This window comes from Ranitomeya variabilis, chromosome 2 (genome assembly GCF_051348905.1).
Source record: "Ranitomeya variabilis isolate aRanVar5 chromosome 2, aRanVar5.hap1, whole genome shotgun sequence".
NCBI lineage: Eukaryota > Metazoa > Chordata > Amphibia > Anura > Dendrobatidae > Ranitomeya > Ranitomeya variabilis.
In genome coordinates this window covers 622,667,695-622,686,798 of record NC_135233.1, presented here as the reverse complement: position 1 = coordinate 622,686,798, position 19,104 = coordinate 622,667,695, and the positions used below count along the sequence as shown (strand labels likewise).

At 47.2% G+C, this 19,104-nt stretch overlaps 1 protein-coding gene across 2 annotated transcripts in view; it reads right to left on the bottom strand.

Moving 5' to 3' along the window:
- LOC143807404 (fatty acyl-CoA hydrolase precursor, medium chain-like) overlaps nucleotides 1-19,104 on the bottom strand; it is a 68,563-nt gene that overhangs the window by 45,834 nt on the left and 3,625 nt on the right. For both annotated transcript variants that reach the window (XM_077288909.1, XM_077288910.1), the window contains exons 2-6: nucleotides 14,267-14,471; nucleotides 13,935-14,073; nucleotides 10,424-10,557; nucleotides 9,976-10,129; nucleotides 9,726-9,839 (exon numbers count right to left, since the gene is read on the bottom strand). In XM_077288909.1, the coding sequence (XP_077145024.1) occupies nucleotides 9,726-9,839; nucleotides 9,976-10,129; nucleotides 10,424-10,557; nucleotides 13,935-14,073; nucleotides 14,267-14,471 (746 nt within the window). The remainder of the gene's footprint in view (nucleotides 1-9,725; nucleotides 9,840-9,975; nucleotides 10,130-10,423; nucleotides 10,558-13,934; nucleotides 14,074-14,266; nucleotides 14,472-19,104) is intronic.

The following is a 19,104-nucleotide window of genomic DNA, read 5'->3' as shown; positions in this document are numbered from 1 at the left end:
TTCTAAAGCAGATAGATGAAGCTGCAACCCATAATGAGGTCCTGGTTATGGGGGACTTTAACTACCCGGATATTAACTGGGAAACAGAAACCTGTGAAACCCATAAAGGCAACAGGTTTCTGCTAATAACCAAGAAAAATTATCTTTCACAATTGGTGCAGAATCCAACCAGAGGAGCAGCACTTTTAGACCTAATACTATCTAATAGACCTGACAGAATAACAAATCTGCAGGTGGTCGGGCATCTAGGAAATAGCGACCACAATATTGTACAGTTTCACCTGTCTTTCACTAGGGGGACTTGTCAGGGAGTCACAAAAACACTGAACTTTAGGAAGGCAAAGTTTGACCAGCTTAGAGATGCCCTTAATCTGGTAGACTGGGACAATATCCTCAGAAATAAGAATACAGATAATAAATGGAAAATGTTTAAGAACATCCTAAATAGGCACTGTAAGCGGTTTATACCTTGTGGGAATAAAAGGAATAGAAATAGGAAAAACCCAATGTGGCTAAACAAAGAAGTAAGACAGGCAATTAACAGTAAAAAGAAAGCATTTGCACTACTAAAGCAGGATGGCACCATTGAAGCTCTAAAAAACTATAGGGAGAAAAATACTTTATCTAAAAAACTAATTAAAGCTGCCAAAAAGGAAACAGAGAAACACATTGCTAAGGAGAGTAAAACTAATCCCAAACTGTTCTTCAACTATATCAATAGTAAAAGAATAAAAACTGAAAATGTAGGCCCCTTAAAAAATAGTGAGGAAAAAATGGTTGTAGATGATGAGGAAAAGGCTAACATATTAAACACCTTCTTCTCCACGGTGTTCACGGTGGAAAATGAAATGCTAGGTGAAATCCCAAGAAACAATGAAAACCCTATATTAAGGGTCACCAATCTAACCCAAGAAGAGGTGCGAAACCGGCTAAATAAGATTAAAATAGATAAATCTCCGGGTCCGGATGGCATACACCCACGAGTACTAAGAGAACTAAGTAATGTAATAGATAAACCATTATTTCTTATTTTTAGGGACTCTATAGCGACGGGGTCTGTTCCGCAGGACTGGCGCATAGCAAATGTGGTGCCAATATTCAAAAAGGGCTCTAAAAGTGAACCTGGAAATTATAGGCCAGTAAGTCTAACCTCTACTGTTGGTAAAATATTTGAAGGGTTTCTGAAGGATGTTATTCTGGATTATCTCAATGAGAATAACTGTTTAACTCCATATCAGCATGGGTTTATGAGAAATCGCTCATGTCAAACCAATCTAATCAGTTTTTATGAAGAGGTAAGCTATAGGCTAGACCACGGTGAGTCATTGGACGTGGTATATCTCGATTTTTCCAAAGCGTTTGATACCGTGCCGCACAAGAGGTTGGTACACAAAATGAGAATGCTTGGTCTGGGGGAAAATGTGTGTAAATGGGTTAGTAACTGGCTTAGTGATAGAAAGCAGAGGGTGGTTATAAATGGTGTAGTCTCTAACTGGGTCGCTGTGACCAGTGGGGTACCGCAGGGGTCCGTATTGGGACCTGTTCTCTTCAACATATTCATTAATGATCTGGTAGAAGGTTTACACAGTAAAATATTGATATTTGCAGATGATACGAAACTATGTAAAGCAGTTAATACAAGAGAAGATAGTATTCTGCTACAGATGGATCTGGATAAGTTGGAAACTTGGGCTGAAAGGTGGCAGATGAGGTTTAACAATGATAAATGTAAGGTTATACACATGGGAAGAAGGAATCAATATCACCATTACACACTGAACAGGAAACCACTGGGTAAATCTGACAGGGAGAAGGACTTGGGGATCCTAGTTAATGATAAACTTACCTGGAGCAGCCAGTGCCAGGCAGCAGCTGCCAAGGCAAACAGGATCATGGGGTGCATTAAAAGAGGTCTGGATACACATGATGAGAGCATTATACTGCTTCTGTACAAATCCCTAGTTAGACCGCACATGGAGTACTGTGTCCAGTTTTGGGCACCGGTGCTCAGGAAGGATATAATGGAACTAGAGAGAGTACAAAGGAGGGCAACTAAGTTAATAAAGGGGATGGGAGAACTACAATACCCAGATAGATTAGCGAAATTAGGATTATTTAGTCTAGAAAAAAGACGACTGAGGGGCGATCTAATAACCATGTATAAGTATATAAGGGGACAATACAAATATCTCGCTGAGGATCTGTTTATACCAAGGAAGGTGACGGGCACAAGGGGGCATTCTTTGCGTCTGGAGGAGAGAAGGTTTTTCCACCAACATAGAAGAGGATTCTTTACTGTTAGGGCAGTGAGAATCTGGAATTGCTTGCCTGAGGAGGTGGTGATGGCGAACTCAGTCGAGGGGTTCAAGAGAGGCCTGGATGTCTTCCTGGAGCAGAACAATATTGTATCATACAATTATTAGGTTCTGTAGAAGGATGTAGATCTGGGGATTTATTATGATGGAATATAGGAATATAGGCTGAACTGGATGGACAAATGTCTTTTTTCGGCCTTACTAACTATGTTACTATGTTACTATGTTAAAATACCGCCAAAGGATGAGCAGATCTGCGCTCCCGCAAACGCCGATCAACCTGAATGGCTAAAGCCATAGAATCACTCAGACTTGTAGGGGTGGGGAACCCCACCATAACATCCTTAATGGCTTCAGAAAGACCTTCTCTGAAATTTGCAGCCAGGGCACACTCATTCCATTGAGTAAGCACTGACCATTTCCGAAATTTTTGACAATACACCTCTGCTTCATCCTGCCCTTGAGAAAGGGCCAGCAACGCTTTTCTGCCTGATTCTCAAGATTAGGCTCCTCATAAAGCAGTCCAAGAGCCAGAAAAAACGCATCCACATTAAGCAATGCAGGATCTCCTGGCGCCAGAGAGAAGGCCCAATCCTGAGGGTCGCCACGTAACAAGGAGATACCAATCTTTACTTGCCGAGCGGAATCACCAGAGGAACGAGGTCTCAGAGATAGAAATAACTTACAATTATTCTTAAAATTCTGAAACCTAGATCTATCTCCAGAAAACAACTCAGGAATGGGTATCTTTGGTTCTGACATAGGGCTATGAATAACAAAATCCTGAATACTTTGCACCCGTGCAGCAAGATGATCCACACTAGAAGTCAGAGTCTGAACATCCATGTCTGCAGCTGAGCTCAAAACCACCCAGAGTTCAAGGGGATGAAAGAAGCTAAACAGACTGCAGCAAAGGAAAAGCGGGAGGAAAAAAAAAAAAAAATGTATTCAGGTCTTCTTTTTATCCCACTTCTGCGATGCATTAAACACTTTTTGGCCTGCTATACTGTTATGATCCTTAGTGGTTGAGGATCACAAATTACTCCAGCTAAGTAACAAACATAGGACAAGCTCTAGGGAGGTGGCAAGCTGGACTGACCGCAAATCTGAACCTAACCAAACACACTAGAAGTAGCCGGTGAACGTGCCTGAATTCCTAGACGTCTCGAGCCAGCCTAAGGAACTAACTACCCCTAGAGAGAAAGAAAGACCTCTCTTGCCTCCAGAGAAATAATCCCCAAAGATATAGAAGCCCCCAACAAATAATAACGGTGAGGTAAGAGGAAGGCACATACACAGGGGTGAAAGCAGATTCAGCAAATGAGGCCCACTAATACTAGATAGCAGAAAATAGAAAAGGGAATCTATGCGGTCAGTAAAAAAACCCTTACAAAATATCCACTCTGAGATTTCAAGAACCCCCACACCAACTAACGGTGTGGGGGGAGAAACTCAGTCCCCTAGAGCAACCAGCAAGCGAAGAAATCACATTTTAGCGAGCTGGACTAAAAACATAATGAACACTGATAATCAAAAAATGATCAAACAAAAACTTAGCTTGTCTTGGAGAGACTGGGAGCAAGGTAGACACACGGAATCTGAAGAGCACTGAATACATTGATAGCAGGCAAGGAACTGAGTATCCAGGTGAGCGAAATAGAAAACCAACCAAGGATAACGAACCAGCTGATGAAGCCAACCTGCAGAAAGACAACACTACACAGTACCGCTTGTGACCACTAGAGGGAGCCCAGAAATAGAGTTCACAACAATTGCCATCTTTAGTCCCTCCTGGGTGGAACACCTGCAGCATCTCGAGGAGGTGCTCAGGCGAATTCACCGAGCAGGACTGACTATCAAGCCGGGAAAATGCCAGATGGGCATGAGGGAGGTCCACTACCTGGGGCACCAGGTAGGCAGAGACACCCTAAAGCCAGAGCCTGAGAAAGTGGGCGCGATCGTGAACTGGCCCACTCCCAGGACCAAGAAACAGGTGATGTCCTCCCTGGGCACTGCAGGGTACTATAGGCGATTTGTACAGCAGTATAGTAGCCTGGCAAAACCTTTGACGGACCTCACCAGGAAGAAGCTACCCCACATCGTCAACTGGACAGATGGCTGCGAGGGGGCCTTCCAGGCGTTGAAAACCGCACTGTGCAACGCCCCTGTGTTGAAAGCAGTTGACAGCAGTCGACCGTTCTTGGTACAGTCCGATGCCAGCGAGTTTGGCCTCGGTGCTGTGCTCAGTCAGGTTGACTCGGAGGACCAAGAGCACCCCGTGTTGTACCTGAGTTGGAAACTTTTGCCGATGGAAGTGGCCTACTCCACCATTGAGAAGGAGTGCCTGGATATAGTCTGGGCCCTGCAGTGCTTGCAGCCCTACTTGTACGGTCGCACCTTCACCGTGGTGACCGACCACCACCCTCTGCGCTGGCTAAACGCCATGTGTGGAACCAACGGCAGGTTGCTACGCTGGAGCCTTCCCCTTCAGCAGTTTGACTTCACCATTGAACACAAAATGGGCAGGGATCATGGAAATGCAGATGGACTGTCCCGCCAGGGTGAACCTACTGAGGTACGCATGGAGGCATACCGAGGGGTTCTGCCTCCGTAGCGCACACCAAAAGGGGGAGGTGTCACGATATTGTATGAAGTATAATATGATGTTGTAGTTTTGTCCTTCAGCCCATGCTGTGGGCTACAAAACCCCCCCTTCCCTTTCACTCAGCCAAGAGCTGCCTTGCCAATCTATGTGGGGGGAGTTTTATTGAAGAAAGGAATTTACGACCGGCATAGCTGCATTGGAAAGCTTTGCCAGCTAGAACTGGATTAGAAATCTCTAGAATCCATGAGGGTCTTTTGTTCCATTATTGTAAGATATTGGGCCAACCATTTAAGATAGGAACGGAAAATACATATTCTTAATCTCCCTCGGTGGATCTATCCGCCACGGTAAGCACGGGCTTCTAACTCCATCTGGTAAAGAAGTAGGGATTTCTCTGTAATTCTGCATCACAAATAGGACATATTTGATCTCATTAGAATGCCAATATTAAGACGAGATGAATGCTGGGTTTGTTATGACTATGACATGTTCTGGAGCAGAGATATACGTATTAGACAAACTTGTGTGACATTTACTAAGACTGAAGAAAGAGGAGGGCGATCTTAACTCAACCCTTTTGGTAATGTCACAGGCTGCAGCTATAAGTTTTTTGGCCAGACTCCAGCAAGGGTCTGTCTGCTGGAGTCTGACTTGAAGAGCTGTTCCTAACCAGAGTCCTAATGCACTGGGACCGATGGAAACTCCACTAGCCTGGTTGCCTCAAATGATCTGACCGCATGTAAGTGTTATTTCTTATGTAATCCCTGTTTTTTTTTATAATTACCTTGTACATATTTGCAATTGTCTCTTTTGTAACATCTTTATATAACTTTTTATAAACACTGCCTTAAAATCATTTATGGAGTATAATATTTAATATACTAGATTCGTTCTTCATGCTCTAAAACGTACCCTGTCTCCTGAAGGGAATTACGCTGTTTTGGGTTAGCTTCGGACCCGTTTAATCGAAGCTGGTGGCAGCAATACCGTGTGCAGGCCTTTGGGTGTCATTGTAGCGACTGCGGCATTGATAATTATTGTTCCTGCCTGAGTGGGAATAGTTTATTGCGTCGCTGCAGCGTGCCCAATAGCCAGTACATAGCAGGCAGCCTTTCTGGCGACTAATTACCCTAGGTGCAGTACCTAATCTGACCTGAGAGTAAGGGGGGCGCCAGAGAGCTGCAAGTTTTAAGTGGAACTGTAAGCGGGATATTCATAGATCCCTGCAGTTCGTGGTATATTGAAGTGCAGTGGTGTTGTGAACTATACTTCTTGGCTCCCTCTTGTGGTCACTAGTGGTTTGGCACTTGGATTGTCTTTTCCCAGGTTGGTACTCACCTGGTTCGTTAGGCCTGGGGTGTTGCTATTTAAACTTCCTGGATTCTCAGTCCAGTGCCTGGCATCGTTGTAATCAGTTCATTTCTGTTTGCTCCTGTCTTCAGGTCCTGGTTCTTTGCAAGATAAGCTAAGTCCTGCTTTCTTATTTTTGTTTATTTGCATTGTTCATATTTTTGTCCAGCTTGTACAAAATGTGATTCCTGATATCGCTGGAAGCTCTAGGGGGCTGATATTCTCCCCCCTCACCGTTAGTCGGTTCGGGGGTTCTTGGATATTCAGCGTGGATATTTTGCAGGGTTTTTTGCTGACCATATAAGTCATCTTACTATCTTCTGCTATTAGTCAGTGGGCCTCTCTTTGCTAAAATCTAGTTCATTCTTACGTTTGTCTTTTCTTCTTACCTCACCGTTATTATTTGTTGGGGGCTTGTATTATAACTTTGGGGTCTTTTCTCTGGAGGCAAGAGAGGTTTTATTTTCCCTGATAGGGTTAGTTAGTTCTCCGGCTGGTGCGAGACGTCTAGAATCAACGTAGGCACGTTCCCCGGCTGCTGTTAGTTGTTTGTGCTAGGATCAGGTATATGGTCAGCCTAGTTACCACTTCCCTATGAGCTGGTATTTATGTTTGCAGACTTTGCTGTAATCTCTGAGATCCTCTGCCATTGGGATCATAACACAGTGGGATACCTAAAATAAGCCCCTGCTGTAAACTAAGAGGTCAATAGCCTTGTGTGTGTTTTTTTTATCACATTGTAGCAGTGGAGGGATAACTAAGATAAGCCCACCTACACATGTGATAGCCGTCTGTTGGCCTAAAGTCACCCTAATCTGTGACGTAGGGGTGACGGTCACGTTGTGAATCGTGACAGCGGTGATATCACTGAGAATGCCTCCTATCCATCACCAGAGATCAGCGGTGACATCACTGAAAATGCCTCCTATCCATTACTAGAGATCAGCGGTGATGTCACTGAGAGTGCCTCCTATCCATCATCAGAGGTGACATCACTGAGAATACTTCCTATCCATCACTAGAGATCAGCGGTGACATCACTGAGATACCTCCTATCCATCACTAGAGATCAGCGGTGACATCACTGAGAATGCCTCCTATCCATCACTATAGAGCAGCGGTGATATCACTGAGAATGCCTCCTGTCCATCATCAGAGGTGACATCACTGAGAATGCCTCCTATCCATCACTAGAGATCAGCGGTTACATCACTGAGAATGCCTCCTATCCATCACCAGAGATCAGAGGTGACATCACTGTGAATGCCTCCTATCCATCACTAGAGATCAGCGGTTACATCACTGAGAATGCCTCCTATCCATCACCAGAGATCAGAGGTGACATCACTGAGAATGCCTCCTATCCATCACCAGAGAGCAGCGGTGACATCACTGAGAATGCCTCCTATCCATCACCAGAGATCAGAGGTGACATCACTGAGAATGCCTCCTAGCCATCACCAGAGAGCAGCGGTGACATCAGAGAATGCCTCCTATCCATCACCAGAGATCAGAGGTGACATCACTGAGAATGTCTCCTATCCATCACTAGAGATCAGCGGTGACATCACTGAGAATGCCTCCTATCCATCATTAGAGATCAGCGGTGACATCACTGAGAATGCCTCCTATCCATCACTAGAGATCAGCGGTGACATCACTGAGAATGCCTCCTATCCATCACTAGAGATCAGCGGTGACATCACTGAGAATGCCTCCTATCCATCACTAGAGATCAGCGGTGACATCACTGAGAATGCCTCCTATCCATCACCAGAGATCAGAGGTGACATCACTGAGAATGCCTCCTATCCATCACTAGACATCAGCGGTGACATCACTGAGAATGCCTCCTATCCATCACCAGAGATCAGCGGTGACATCACTGAGAATGCCTCCTATCCATCACTAGACATCAGCGGTGACATCACTGAGAATGCCTCCTATCCATCACTAGACATCAGCGGTGACATCACTGAGAATGCCTCCTATCCATCACCAGAGATCAGCGGTGACATCACTGAGAATGCCTCCTATCCATCACCAGAGATCAGCGGTGACATCACCGAGAATGCCTCCTATCCATCACCAGAGATCAGAGGTGACATCACTGAGAATGCCTCCTATCCATCACCAGAGATCAGAGGTGACATCACTGAGAATGCCTCCTATCCATCACCAGAGATCAGAGGTGACATCACTGAGAATGCCTCCTATCCATCATTAGAGATCAGCGGTGACATCACTGAGAATGCCTCCTATCCATCACCAGAGATCAGAGGTGACATCACTGAGAATGCCTCCTATCCATCATTAGAGATCAGCGGTGACATCACTGAGAATGTCTCCTATCCATCACCAGAGATCAGAGGTGACATCACTGAGATTGCCTCCTATCCATCACTAGAGATCAGCGGTGACATCACTGAGAATGCCTCCTATCCATCACCAGAGATCAGAGGTGACATCACTGAGAATGCCTCCTATCTATCATTAGAGATCAGCGGTGACATCACTGAGAATGCCTCCTATCCATCACCAGAGATCAGAGGTGACATCACTGAGAATGCCTCCTATCCATCACTAGAGATCAGCGGTGACATCACTGAGAATGCCTCCTATCCATCATTAGAGATCAGCGGTGACATCACTGAGAATGTCTCTTATCCATCACTAGAGATCAGCGGTGACATCACTGAGAATGCCTCCTATCCATCACCAGAGATCAGTGGTGACATCACTGAGAATGCCTCTTATCCATCACCAGAGATCAGAGGTGACATCACTGAGAATGTCTCCTATCCATCACTAGAGATCAGAGGTGACATCACTGAGAATGCCTCCTATCCATCACCAGAGATCAGCGGTGACATCACTGAGAATGCCTCCTATCCATCACCAGAGATCAGCGGTGACATCACTGAGAATGTCTCCTATCCATCACTAGAGATCAGAGGTGACATCACTGAGAATGCCTCCTATCCATCACTAGAGATCAGCGGTGACATCACTGAGAATGCCTCCTATCCATCACCAGAGATCAGCGGTGACATCTCTGAGAATGCCTCCTATCCATCACTAGAGATCAGAGGTGACATCACTGAGAATGCCTCCTATCCATCACCAGAGATCAGCGGTGACATCACTGAGAATACCTCTTATCCATCACCAGAGATCAGAGGTGACATCACTGAGAATGCCTCCTATCCATCACCAGAGATCAGCGGTGACCTCACTGAGAATGCCTCCTATCCATCACCAGAGATCAGCGGTGACATCACTGAGAATGCCTCCTATCCATCACTAGAGATCAGCGGTGACATCACTGAGAATGCCTCCTATCCATCACTAGAGATCAGCGGTGACATCACTGAGAATGCCGCTTATCCATTCTGTTGCGCTGACTTCCAGGGACCCGTTATGGGTGATTTATGGTGTACCTTTGGATGTCTTACCTTCTGGGTGTTGGTGAGATCTTTGTGTTTGCCGTCCATGAGACGAGGGATCAGGGCGACTCCGCTCTCGGCGATCGCTCGGTGGAAAAGACCTTTGGACATTGGGGACAGTAGCTGCAGTGACAGGGAGTAAAGCATGTAGTGGCGTCACTGATGAAGGGGACCCTGACGAACATTGCAAAGGCTAATCTGGTGAGCAGTGCATGTTACATCAGACCACCAGTGGACACTCACCAGGACAGACACTCACCAGGACAGACACGCTGACTCCGCCGGCCGATTCACCAAATATGGTCACTAAGTTCGGATCGCCACCGAAATCCGCAATGTTCTCGTGAATCCATCTGAGAGCGGCCACCTGGTCCAAGAAGCCGTAGTTTCCTGGGGCTCGTTCATCTCCGGTGCTGGGATAGAGATTGACGTCAGATTGAGTTTTATCACTATGTATTGAGCAATCAGCTGCGCCTCTCTGGTTTTTACTACATTAGAAGAAAAGTCAGCCTCTAGATGGCGCCGTCCGCCTTTGCATCCCTCCAGGTTGTTACTATAGTGAGATGCCCAATACGATCAATGAGAGGATACAGTCGGGGACACAGTGGTAGATTTTACCATGGAGCCCACAGCAGCTGATTTTGACACTGGCACGGACCCCTCATCTCCACAGTCAGATTACCGCCTGTCATTCGGAAAGCACTCACCTGAAAAATCCCAGGAATCCCAGTCTGTACTGGATGGATACTACAACCACATTCTCAAACGCACTCAGTGCTGACCCCTCAAACATCCCGGCTCCCCCTGACCGTAGTCCTCCTCCATGAATAAATACCATCACCTGGAAAGAAACGTCAGACAAGGTATCACCAAAGCACACGACAAGCTTGTGTGAGGGCACATGACAGCCGGAGAAACGCACGTCACATCTGTCTATAGTCTCACAACAGTTGGAGAGATATGCGTCACCTCTGTCTATAGCCCCACAACAGTCCAAGAGACACGCGTCACCTCTGTCTATAGCCCCACAACAGTCCAAGAGACACGCGTCACCTCTGTCTATAGCCCCACAACAGTCCAAGAGACACGCGTCACCTCTGTCTATAGCCCCACAACAGTCCAAGAGACACGCGTCACCTCTGTCTATAGCCCCATAACAGTCGGAGAGACACGCGTCACCTCTGTCTATAGTCCCACAACAGTCGGAGAGACACGCGTCACCTCTGTCTATAGTCCCACAACAGTCGGAGAGACACGCGTCACCTCTGTCTATAGTCCCACAACAGTAAAACAGAAACGGGTCACCTCTGTCTATGGTCCCAGAACAGCCAGAGAGACATGGGTTACCTCTGTCTTTAGTCCCACAACAGCGGGAGAGACGTGGGTCACCTCTGTCTATATTCCCACAACAGCTGGAGAGACGCAGGTCACCTCTGTCTATAGACCCACAACAGCCGGAGAGGCGCAGGACACCTCTATCTATAGTCCCACAAGAGCCGGAGAGACACGCGTCACCTCTGTCTATAGCCCCACAACAGTCGGAGAGACACGCTTCACCTCTGTCTATAGTCCCACAAGAGCCGGAGAGACGCGGGTCACCTCTGTCTTTAGTCCCACAACAGCCGAAGAGACGTGGGTCACCTCTGTCTATATTCCCACAACAGCAGGAGAGACGCGGGTCACCTCTGTCTGTAGTCCCACAAGAACCGGAGAGGCGCGGGTCACCTCTGTCTATAGTCCCACAAGAGCCGGAGAGACGCGGGTCACCTCTGTCTATAGTCCCACAACAGCCGGAGAGAGGCAGAACACCTCTGTCTATAGTCCCACAACAGCCGGAGAGACAAGCGTCACCTCTGTCTATAGCCCCACAACAGTCGGAGAGACACGCGTCACCTCTGTCTATGGTCCCACAACAGAAAAACAGAAATGGGTCACCTCTGTCTATAGTCTCACATCAGCCAGAGAGAAGCGGGTCACCTCTGTCTTTAGTCCCACAACAGCCGGAGAGACGTGGGTCACCTATGTCTATATTCCCACAACAGCTGGAGAGACGCAAGTCACCTCTGTCTATAGACCCACAACAGCCGGAGAGACGCAGGACACCTCTGTCTATAGTCCCACAACAGCCGGAGAGACGCGGGTCACCTCTGTCTATAATCCCACAACACCCGGAGAGACGCAGGACACCTCTGGCTATAGTCCCACAACAGCCAGAGAGATGCGGGTCACCACTGTCTATAGTCCCACAACAGCCAGAGAGACACGGGTTACCTCTGTCTATAGTCCCACAACAGTCAGATGTCATCGTTAGGACATGGTTAATGTCCTGTTCTCTCAGGGTTAATTTTGCTGGCCTCACTTTCGATCTGGGAGCGGTATTTATACTCACTCCAGACATGGATTCGCTGTCAGCTATACTTTCTGTTCTAGTCTGTGTGCCTGACCTCTGGAGTGTGTGCCCAGGTTTGCAATTGCTTTGTTTGCTCTCCGTGCTGTACTGTGTTTTTCTGGATTTCTGATCTCTGGCTTCACTTCTCACAATCCCCTGTCTTGCCTCTTTGGCACCTCGTGATCTCCTGGCTCTGATCTTAGCTTGTTTAACTACTCTCTTGTGTTTATCTCTTCTCTGCACCCAGGCGTCTGGCCCCGCCCCCGACCACCTCCCACTCTGTCACATGGTTCAGGTCCTGGTTAGTAACCCGGCGTTTTGCTCAGCTCCCTTGCTGCTGCGTACAGCTTTCCCCACAGCAGTATTACCCAGTAGACCTGACACCGGAGAGACGCGGGTCACCTCTGTCTATAGTCCTACAACAGCCAGAGAGACGCGGGACACCTCTGTCTACAGTCCCACAAGAGCCAGAGAGACGCGGGAAACCTCTGTCTATAGTCCCACAACAGACGGAGAGACGCGGGTCACCTCTGTCTATAGTCCCACAAGAGCCGGAGAGACGTGGGTCACCTCTGTCTATAGTCCCACAAGAGCTGGAGAGACGCGGGACACCTCCATCTATAGTCCCACAACAGACGGAGAGACGCTGGTCACCTCTGTCTATAGTCCCACAAGAGCCAGAGAAATGCGGGTCACCTCTGTCTATAGTCCCACAACAGCCGGAGAGACACGGGTCACCTCTGTCTATAGTCCCACAACAGCCAGAGAGACGCGGGTCACCTCTGTCTATAGTCCCACAAGAGCCGGAGAGACGCGGGTCATTTCTGTCTATAGTCCCACAACAGCCGGAGAGACGCGGGTCACCTCTGTCTATAGTCCCAGAACAGCCAGAGAGTCGCTGGTCACCTCTGTCTATAGTCCCACAACAGCCGGAGAGACATGGGTCACCTCTGTCTATAGTCCCACAAGAGCCGGAGAGACGCCGGACACCTCTGTCTATAGTCCCACAACAGCCGGAGAGACATGGGTCACCTCTGTCTATAGTCCCACAAGAGCCGGAGAGACGCCGGACACCTCTGTCTATAGTCCCACAACAGCCAGAGAGACATGGGTCACCTCTTTCTATAGTCTACTAACACTGATCTACAAAGCCATCCACAACCTGTCCCCTCCCTATATCTCTGAACTAATCTCCCACTATCTTCCCTCACGTAATCTTCGTTCATCCCAAGACCTCCTACTCTCCTCCACACTTATTCGTTCCTCACACAATCGCCTCCAAGATTTCTCCCGAATATCCCCCATCCTCTGGAATTCCATGCCTCAACACGTCCGATTATCCACCACCCTCGGATCCTTCAGACGGAACCTGAAAACCCATCTCTTCAGGAAAGCCTACAGCCTACAATAACCGAGCAGCCGCCTCGCCATCGCCAGAGCCGCCGCCTCTCCATCACCAGAGCCGCCGCCGCCGCCTCACCCCTACCTTCTGTCTCTTCCCCACTATCCCATAGAATTAAAGTCCGCAAGGACAGGGTCCTCTCCCCTCTGTACCAGTGTGTCACTGTAAACCTGTTTACTGTAAATGATATCTATAACTCTGTATTTAACCCCTTTCTCATGTACAGCACCATGGAATTAATGGTGCTATATAAATAAATAATAATAATAATAGTCCCACAAGAGCCGGAGAGATGCCGGACACCTCTGTCTATAGTCCCACAACAGCCAGAGAGATACGGGTCACCTCGGTCTATTCTGCTCCGTATATACTCATCATTATCTTGATCCTCTTTGTAAGATGGGCAGGTTCTCTGACAATTACTTACAGGGAGTTTGGTGTCCTTCTCTCTGTCCGCAGGGGTGAAGATATTCAGGTACAGGCAGTCTTCTGACAATGGGGGTAGCGCCAGAGAAGTTTTGAAGAAGCTTGTCATTTGCTCCAGGACTCTGAGGCTTTGTAGACATCTAGGAGATAATGATTAGTCAGGAGTAATGTCGTTCAGGTATAGCGCCACCAACAGGTCACTGTGGGAAAGTCTCCGCTGCCTGGGATCCCTGATCCCCTCACAATGTTGTCAGGTGTAGCTGAGCATATTCCTATTTATAGAATAATAGCATTTATAAAATGGAAGAGATGACTGGATTATCAGTAACTCACAGGGCAGCATGCTCCTGCGCCTCTTTCACGGAGCTCCAGGGCTCGGGGGGTTCTGGGGATGCAAATCTCAATGACCCCACTGGAGGTTTTGCGAACGGGACTCCATAGAAGCCATGGACCTTCTTGCTTGTCTCCTTCACTGACAGGATCTTCCCCCGAAGCTTCCCATATTGTGTCTCCACCTGCGGCTGAACGTCCTCCTGGCCTGGAAACGGTGGAGGTCAAAAAGTAAACTTCATACTTTATATGTGGATTCAAATTGTGAAAAATATTGTGCATGTGTGACCTTTTACTCTGGAGCTGCACTCACTGTTTTGCTTGGTTTTATTTGGAACCTTTGGCGAGCTGGTGGAAAGACCCCTACACCTCACCTGAGCTCCTGTAATACAGCGCCTCTTCAGTCCACCTCCCATAATGAAGACCCCAAGAGCAAACACTGACTGCCAGAGCTCATTGGGGGATTTTAGCTTGGCAGCTCTATTAGGGTTGAACAATTAATATAAATGTTCAATTCTCTAGTTGCCTACTCCTGGCCTAATGGATATTGATCATGTGCACTAAAGAAATACACCAGACACAGTCAGCTGTAACTCTCCTTGATCAAAGTGTGGCTCAGCTCCAAGAAGGGATTTATTAGTCAAACACAATGTTATATATCTCCTGTAAGGGGGGCTCGGTTAGTTCTAAAATGGGAGTGATCGGATGTATTCCATTGGTTAATGGGTTGGGCATGAGCAAGTCCATGGGCGGATCCATGAGGTTATCTAGGTGGGTTGGTCCGTGAGGTCATCAGAGTGGGCGTCGCTGTGGGTGGATCCATGAGGTCATCAGAGTGGGCGTCATCTTGGATACCAGACCGCATGGTCTGCTAAAACAGGAAATGGCAGCCATCTTCAGTGTCTTCATTGTTCATCAGAGCACATGGATCTGATACAGGAGATGGCAGCCATCTTCAGTGTCTCACTTTGTCTGAGGAAAACTTATGTAGGGTTAAACAATACATGTTATGGGTTACTTCTCTCAATTACCTTATGTGTTGAGGTTAATTAAGTATTTGATCTTATGGCTCTCCTCAACAGTCCCCCCTAAATACTTTATTAACCTTTTCTTTTATCTTGATCCCACCGTGGTTCCCTAACCCACCGATGTTAAGTGTTATTATGACATCAGAAGCTTCATGACAATATGGATGCTATAGACACCAGAGAATGTGTGACCGATTATGGGTATACTGAGGAGGTATATCGGAGCGTGTTACCAGTGTCCTCGGGACTTCCCAACCTGCTGGATCTATTACTCTCCAATCTCCCATCTCCATGGTTACTTAGAGTAAAATACACATGCGACTAACCCTGTTGTACACATCCTAGATCTGACCGTCTTGCCCGGGAGGGGGAATTGGAGTTTTCACCAGTTTGAGACAAGTTTTCCCTTGTGGAAAACCTCCCTTTGTAGCTGGACTTTGACAAGCAGGTCAGGTGGCGCAGTGGATAGCACAGCAGCCTTGCAGCGCTGGAGTCCTGGGTTCAAGCCCCACTAAGGACAACATCTGCAAAGAGTTTGTATGTTCTCTCCGTGTTTGCGTGGGTTTCCTCCGGGTACTCCGGTTTCCTCCCACATTACAAAGACATACTGATAGGGAATTTAGATTGTGAGCCCCAACGGGGACAGTGACGATAATGTGTGTGCAACCTGTAAAGCGCTGCGGAATATGTTAGCGCTATATAAAAATAAAGATTATTATTATTATTATTATTATCCTACTCTGTTCCTAACTGTCTAACAAGTTTACAATGTGAGAGATGGATCCAGGAGGCGCTCAGCAATCCTGACCGAAGTAGGAGTAGTCAGGAGCACTTGGTAGGGAGTAGGGACCCTTAAATCTCGACTCCAGGAATGTCTTTTCTGATGAACTTCTTTACAAGCACGTAGTCACCAGGTTGGAAAGCATGGGTACCTTCACTGGAATCTGGACCTGGAATGGATGATAAAACTCGTACATGTGTTATTGACAGTTCTTTAGTAACAACAATTACATAATTTACAAGAATATCACTTCCCAAGGCTAGCTGTTGTGGAAAATATTGACCCAATCTCGGAGGCCCCCCAAAAGGAATCTCGTATGGTGTGAGTTTAATGGGACCCCTTGTAGTGTTTCTGACTGAGTATAAGGCAACGTGCAAAATGTCTGTCCCAAGTCTGACCTCCTAACTGGCTTTCAGTATTTTATTTTTCAAGGTGCCATTCAGTGTTTCTACTTCCCCACTGCTCTGAGGGTGATATGGAGTATGTAAACCCAAATCAACTCCCACCAATGTCCATAGTTCCTTAGTCAGTGCTGCAGTGAACGCAGGTCCTTGGTCACTCTCAATTACCTCTGGGACCCCATATCTGCAGACTACTTCAGTCATCAGTCTCTTAACAGTCACTCTGGCAGTCATGTTGGTTACTGGATAGGCTTCGGGCCATCCTGAGAACATGTCAGTCACTACCAGTACATACTCGCACTTCCCTACTTTTGGCATTTGAATACGATCGATCTGAACTCTCTGAAAGGGATAGTGGTTTAGCCAAATGTTTCTGAGTAACTTTCTGAGGCGGTGCTGGATTGCATGTTGCACACACAAGGCAGGACTTGAAATATTTTTGGGTGACAGTAGAGATCCCAAGTGCCATATAAATCTTCCAAATCAGGTCATTCATCAGATTCTTGCCTCTGTGGGTGATACCGTGTGCCCATTCTGTCACTGAGGGGCACAGATTACGGGGTAGACAGACCTTTGTGTTCACCCTCCAGCCTCCATCTTCATCCTTTTTAGCTCCTCCTTCTTGCCATGACTTCTTTTCATCATCTGATGTCTTGATGTATATGGATAATCCTCATAAGAGAGGCTTTAGTCCCTTCTTCAGTGTCTTGTGACACGTACACCGCTGCTTTCTCTTTCCTAAATGGATCCACAGCATAGGTTTTTGCTGTTTTGTCAACAAAGAAGTTCCCCCTTGCTTCTGGAGAATCCAGTCTCCGGTGAGCTTTGATCTTGATCACTGCAACCTTTGAAGGTAGATCCAGAGTGACCACAAGTTCTTGCATGATAGCAGCATGTTTTACAGGAGTTCCACTGGACGTTAGGTATCCTCTGGCTGCCCAGATACTGCCGAAGTCATGAGCCACTCCAAAAGCGTATCTTGAATCCGTGTAGATGTTGACCACCTTCTCCGTCGCTTCCTGACAAGCCAACGTCAAAGCTTTAAGTTCCGCTTCTTGTGCAGACATGTGCGGTGGTAGCGATCCAGCTGAGATGATCAGGTCATGTGTAACCACGGCATATCCCGTATGGAATCTTCCTGTTTCATCTGCAAATCTGGAACCATCAGTGAAGAACGTCAGGTCAGCATGTGGGAGTGGGTCTTCAGACACGCTTTTCTGGGAGGCTACTTCTTCATGCATTTGTTCGAGACAGTCATGATCCTCTGAGTGTGTAGAGGCATCTTCTCCGAGAGCATCAGTATCATCATCCACATCCCCCCTGGAAAGAGGAAGCAGCGTGGACAGTTTGAAGATGCTGCAGCGGACAAGAGTGACATTATCCGGAATCAAGAGGGAACATTGGAGTCTCATATGACGCTGTAGCGACAGGTGTTTAGGTTGAGTCTGGCCTAGAATAGCTTTTATGTCGTGTGGAGCCATTAAGAGAACCGGATGTCCTAAGATGATATCAGAAGTTTTGTCCAGAAGCATATGTGCAGCATGAACAGCTCTGAGGCAAGTCGGGGAAGCTTGAGACACAGAGTCCAGGCGGGCAGAGTAGTAGCCGATTGGTCTTGTTCTTCCCCCATGTTTTTGTGCTAGGACTCCGGAAGCATGTCCTGCTACTTCACTGACAAACAAGTAAAAAGGTAGTTGATAATTTGGGATTCCAAGAGCTGGTGCAGACTGTATGGCCTGTTTAAGAGCGTAGAAAGCTTCCACGGATTTTGTTCATAGTGGAAACGCTGACGTCTTGAGGTCATCGTACAATGGCTGCATCAGCTTTGAGGCATCTGGAAACCTTTGGCAACAATAATAATTGATAGGTCAGCCAACTCATCCGAGGCCCTTGTCTCAGGTTCTTGGCAGAACAAAATACCAGAGTCCCATGTCTCGTCATGCTCCTGTAGAAAGGCATCGGCTGTTTTTCTGGATCTAGAACTTGGTTCAACAGAGTAGCAGCTTCCTGGGGTGTAAACTTGACATAGATGGTGGGCTCCTCAGACATGAGCATTGGCACTGTTAGCGGTGGCACCTGAGGCGGGAGTAGAGATGGCACCGGGAGTGCAGATGTAGTCCCTTGTGTATGAGGAGCCGGAGGAGGTAACAGTCCTGGAATGAGGGGCTCTATTTGGGCAGCTCCAGTATCATGGTATGGGCTCCAGGTGACGCAGGCAGTCTTAAAAGCTTTAACAGTCCTGTCCTCATTAATGCGAGTTATTGCTGCATGAAGTTGTTCAGCACTAACGTCTGGATGAATAGGGTCATAAGTAGGGGTCACAGCATGTATGATCATTCTACATGGAAGATTACCAGCTTTAGTCACCGCTATGTCCCCAACAGCTATCTGACCATGTGACTCAACAATGATTTGACTGTCAGCTTGAATAGTCACCCCTCCTGCTTCCACTATAGCTCTAGCTACACCTCCATTGTGCTCTAACCCTGAATTGGCAGCATTAACAATAGCGTCTGTCTCCATTGTTGTTATGTCACCCTTTCCCACCACTAACAAGGGTCCCTCAGGAAGTTCTTTTTCAAAAATAGGTTGCCAACATTCCCTCCCCTTTGTGCTTCCTGTGCTACTGGT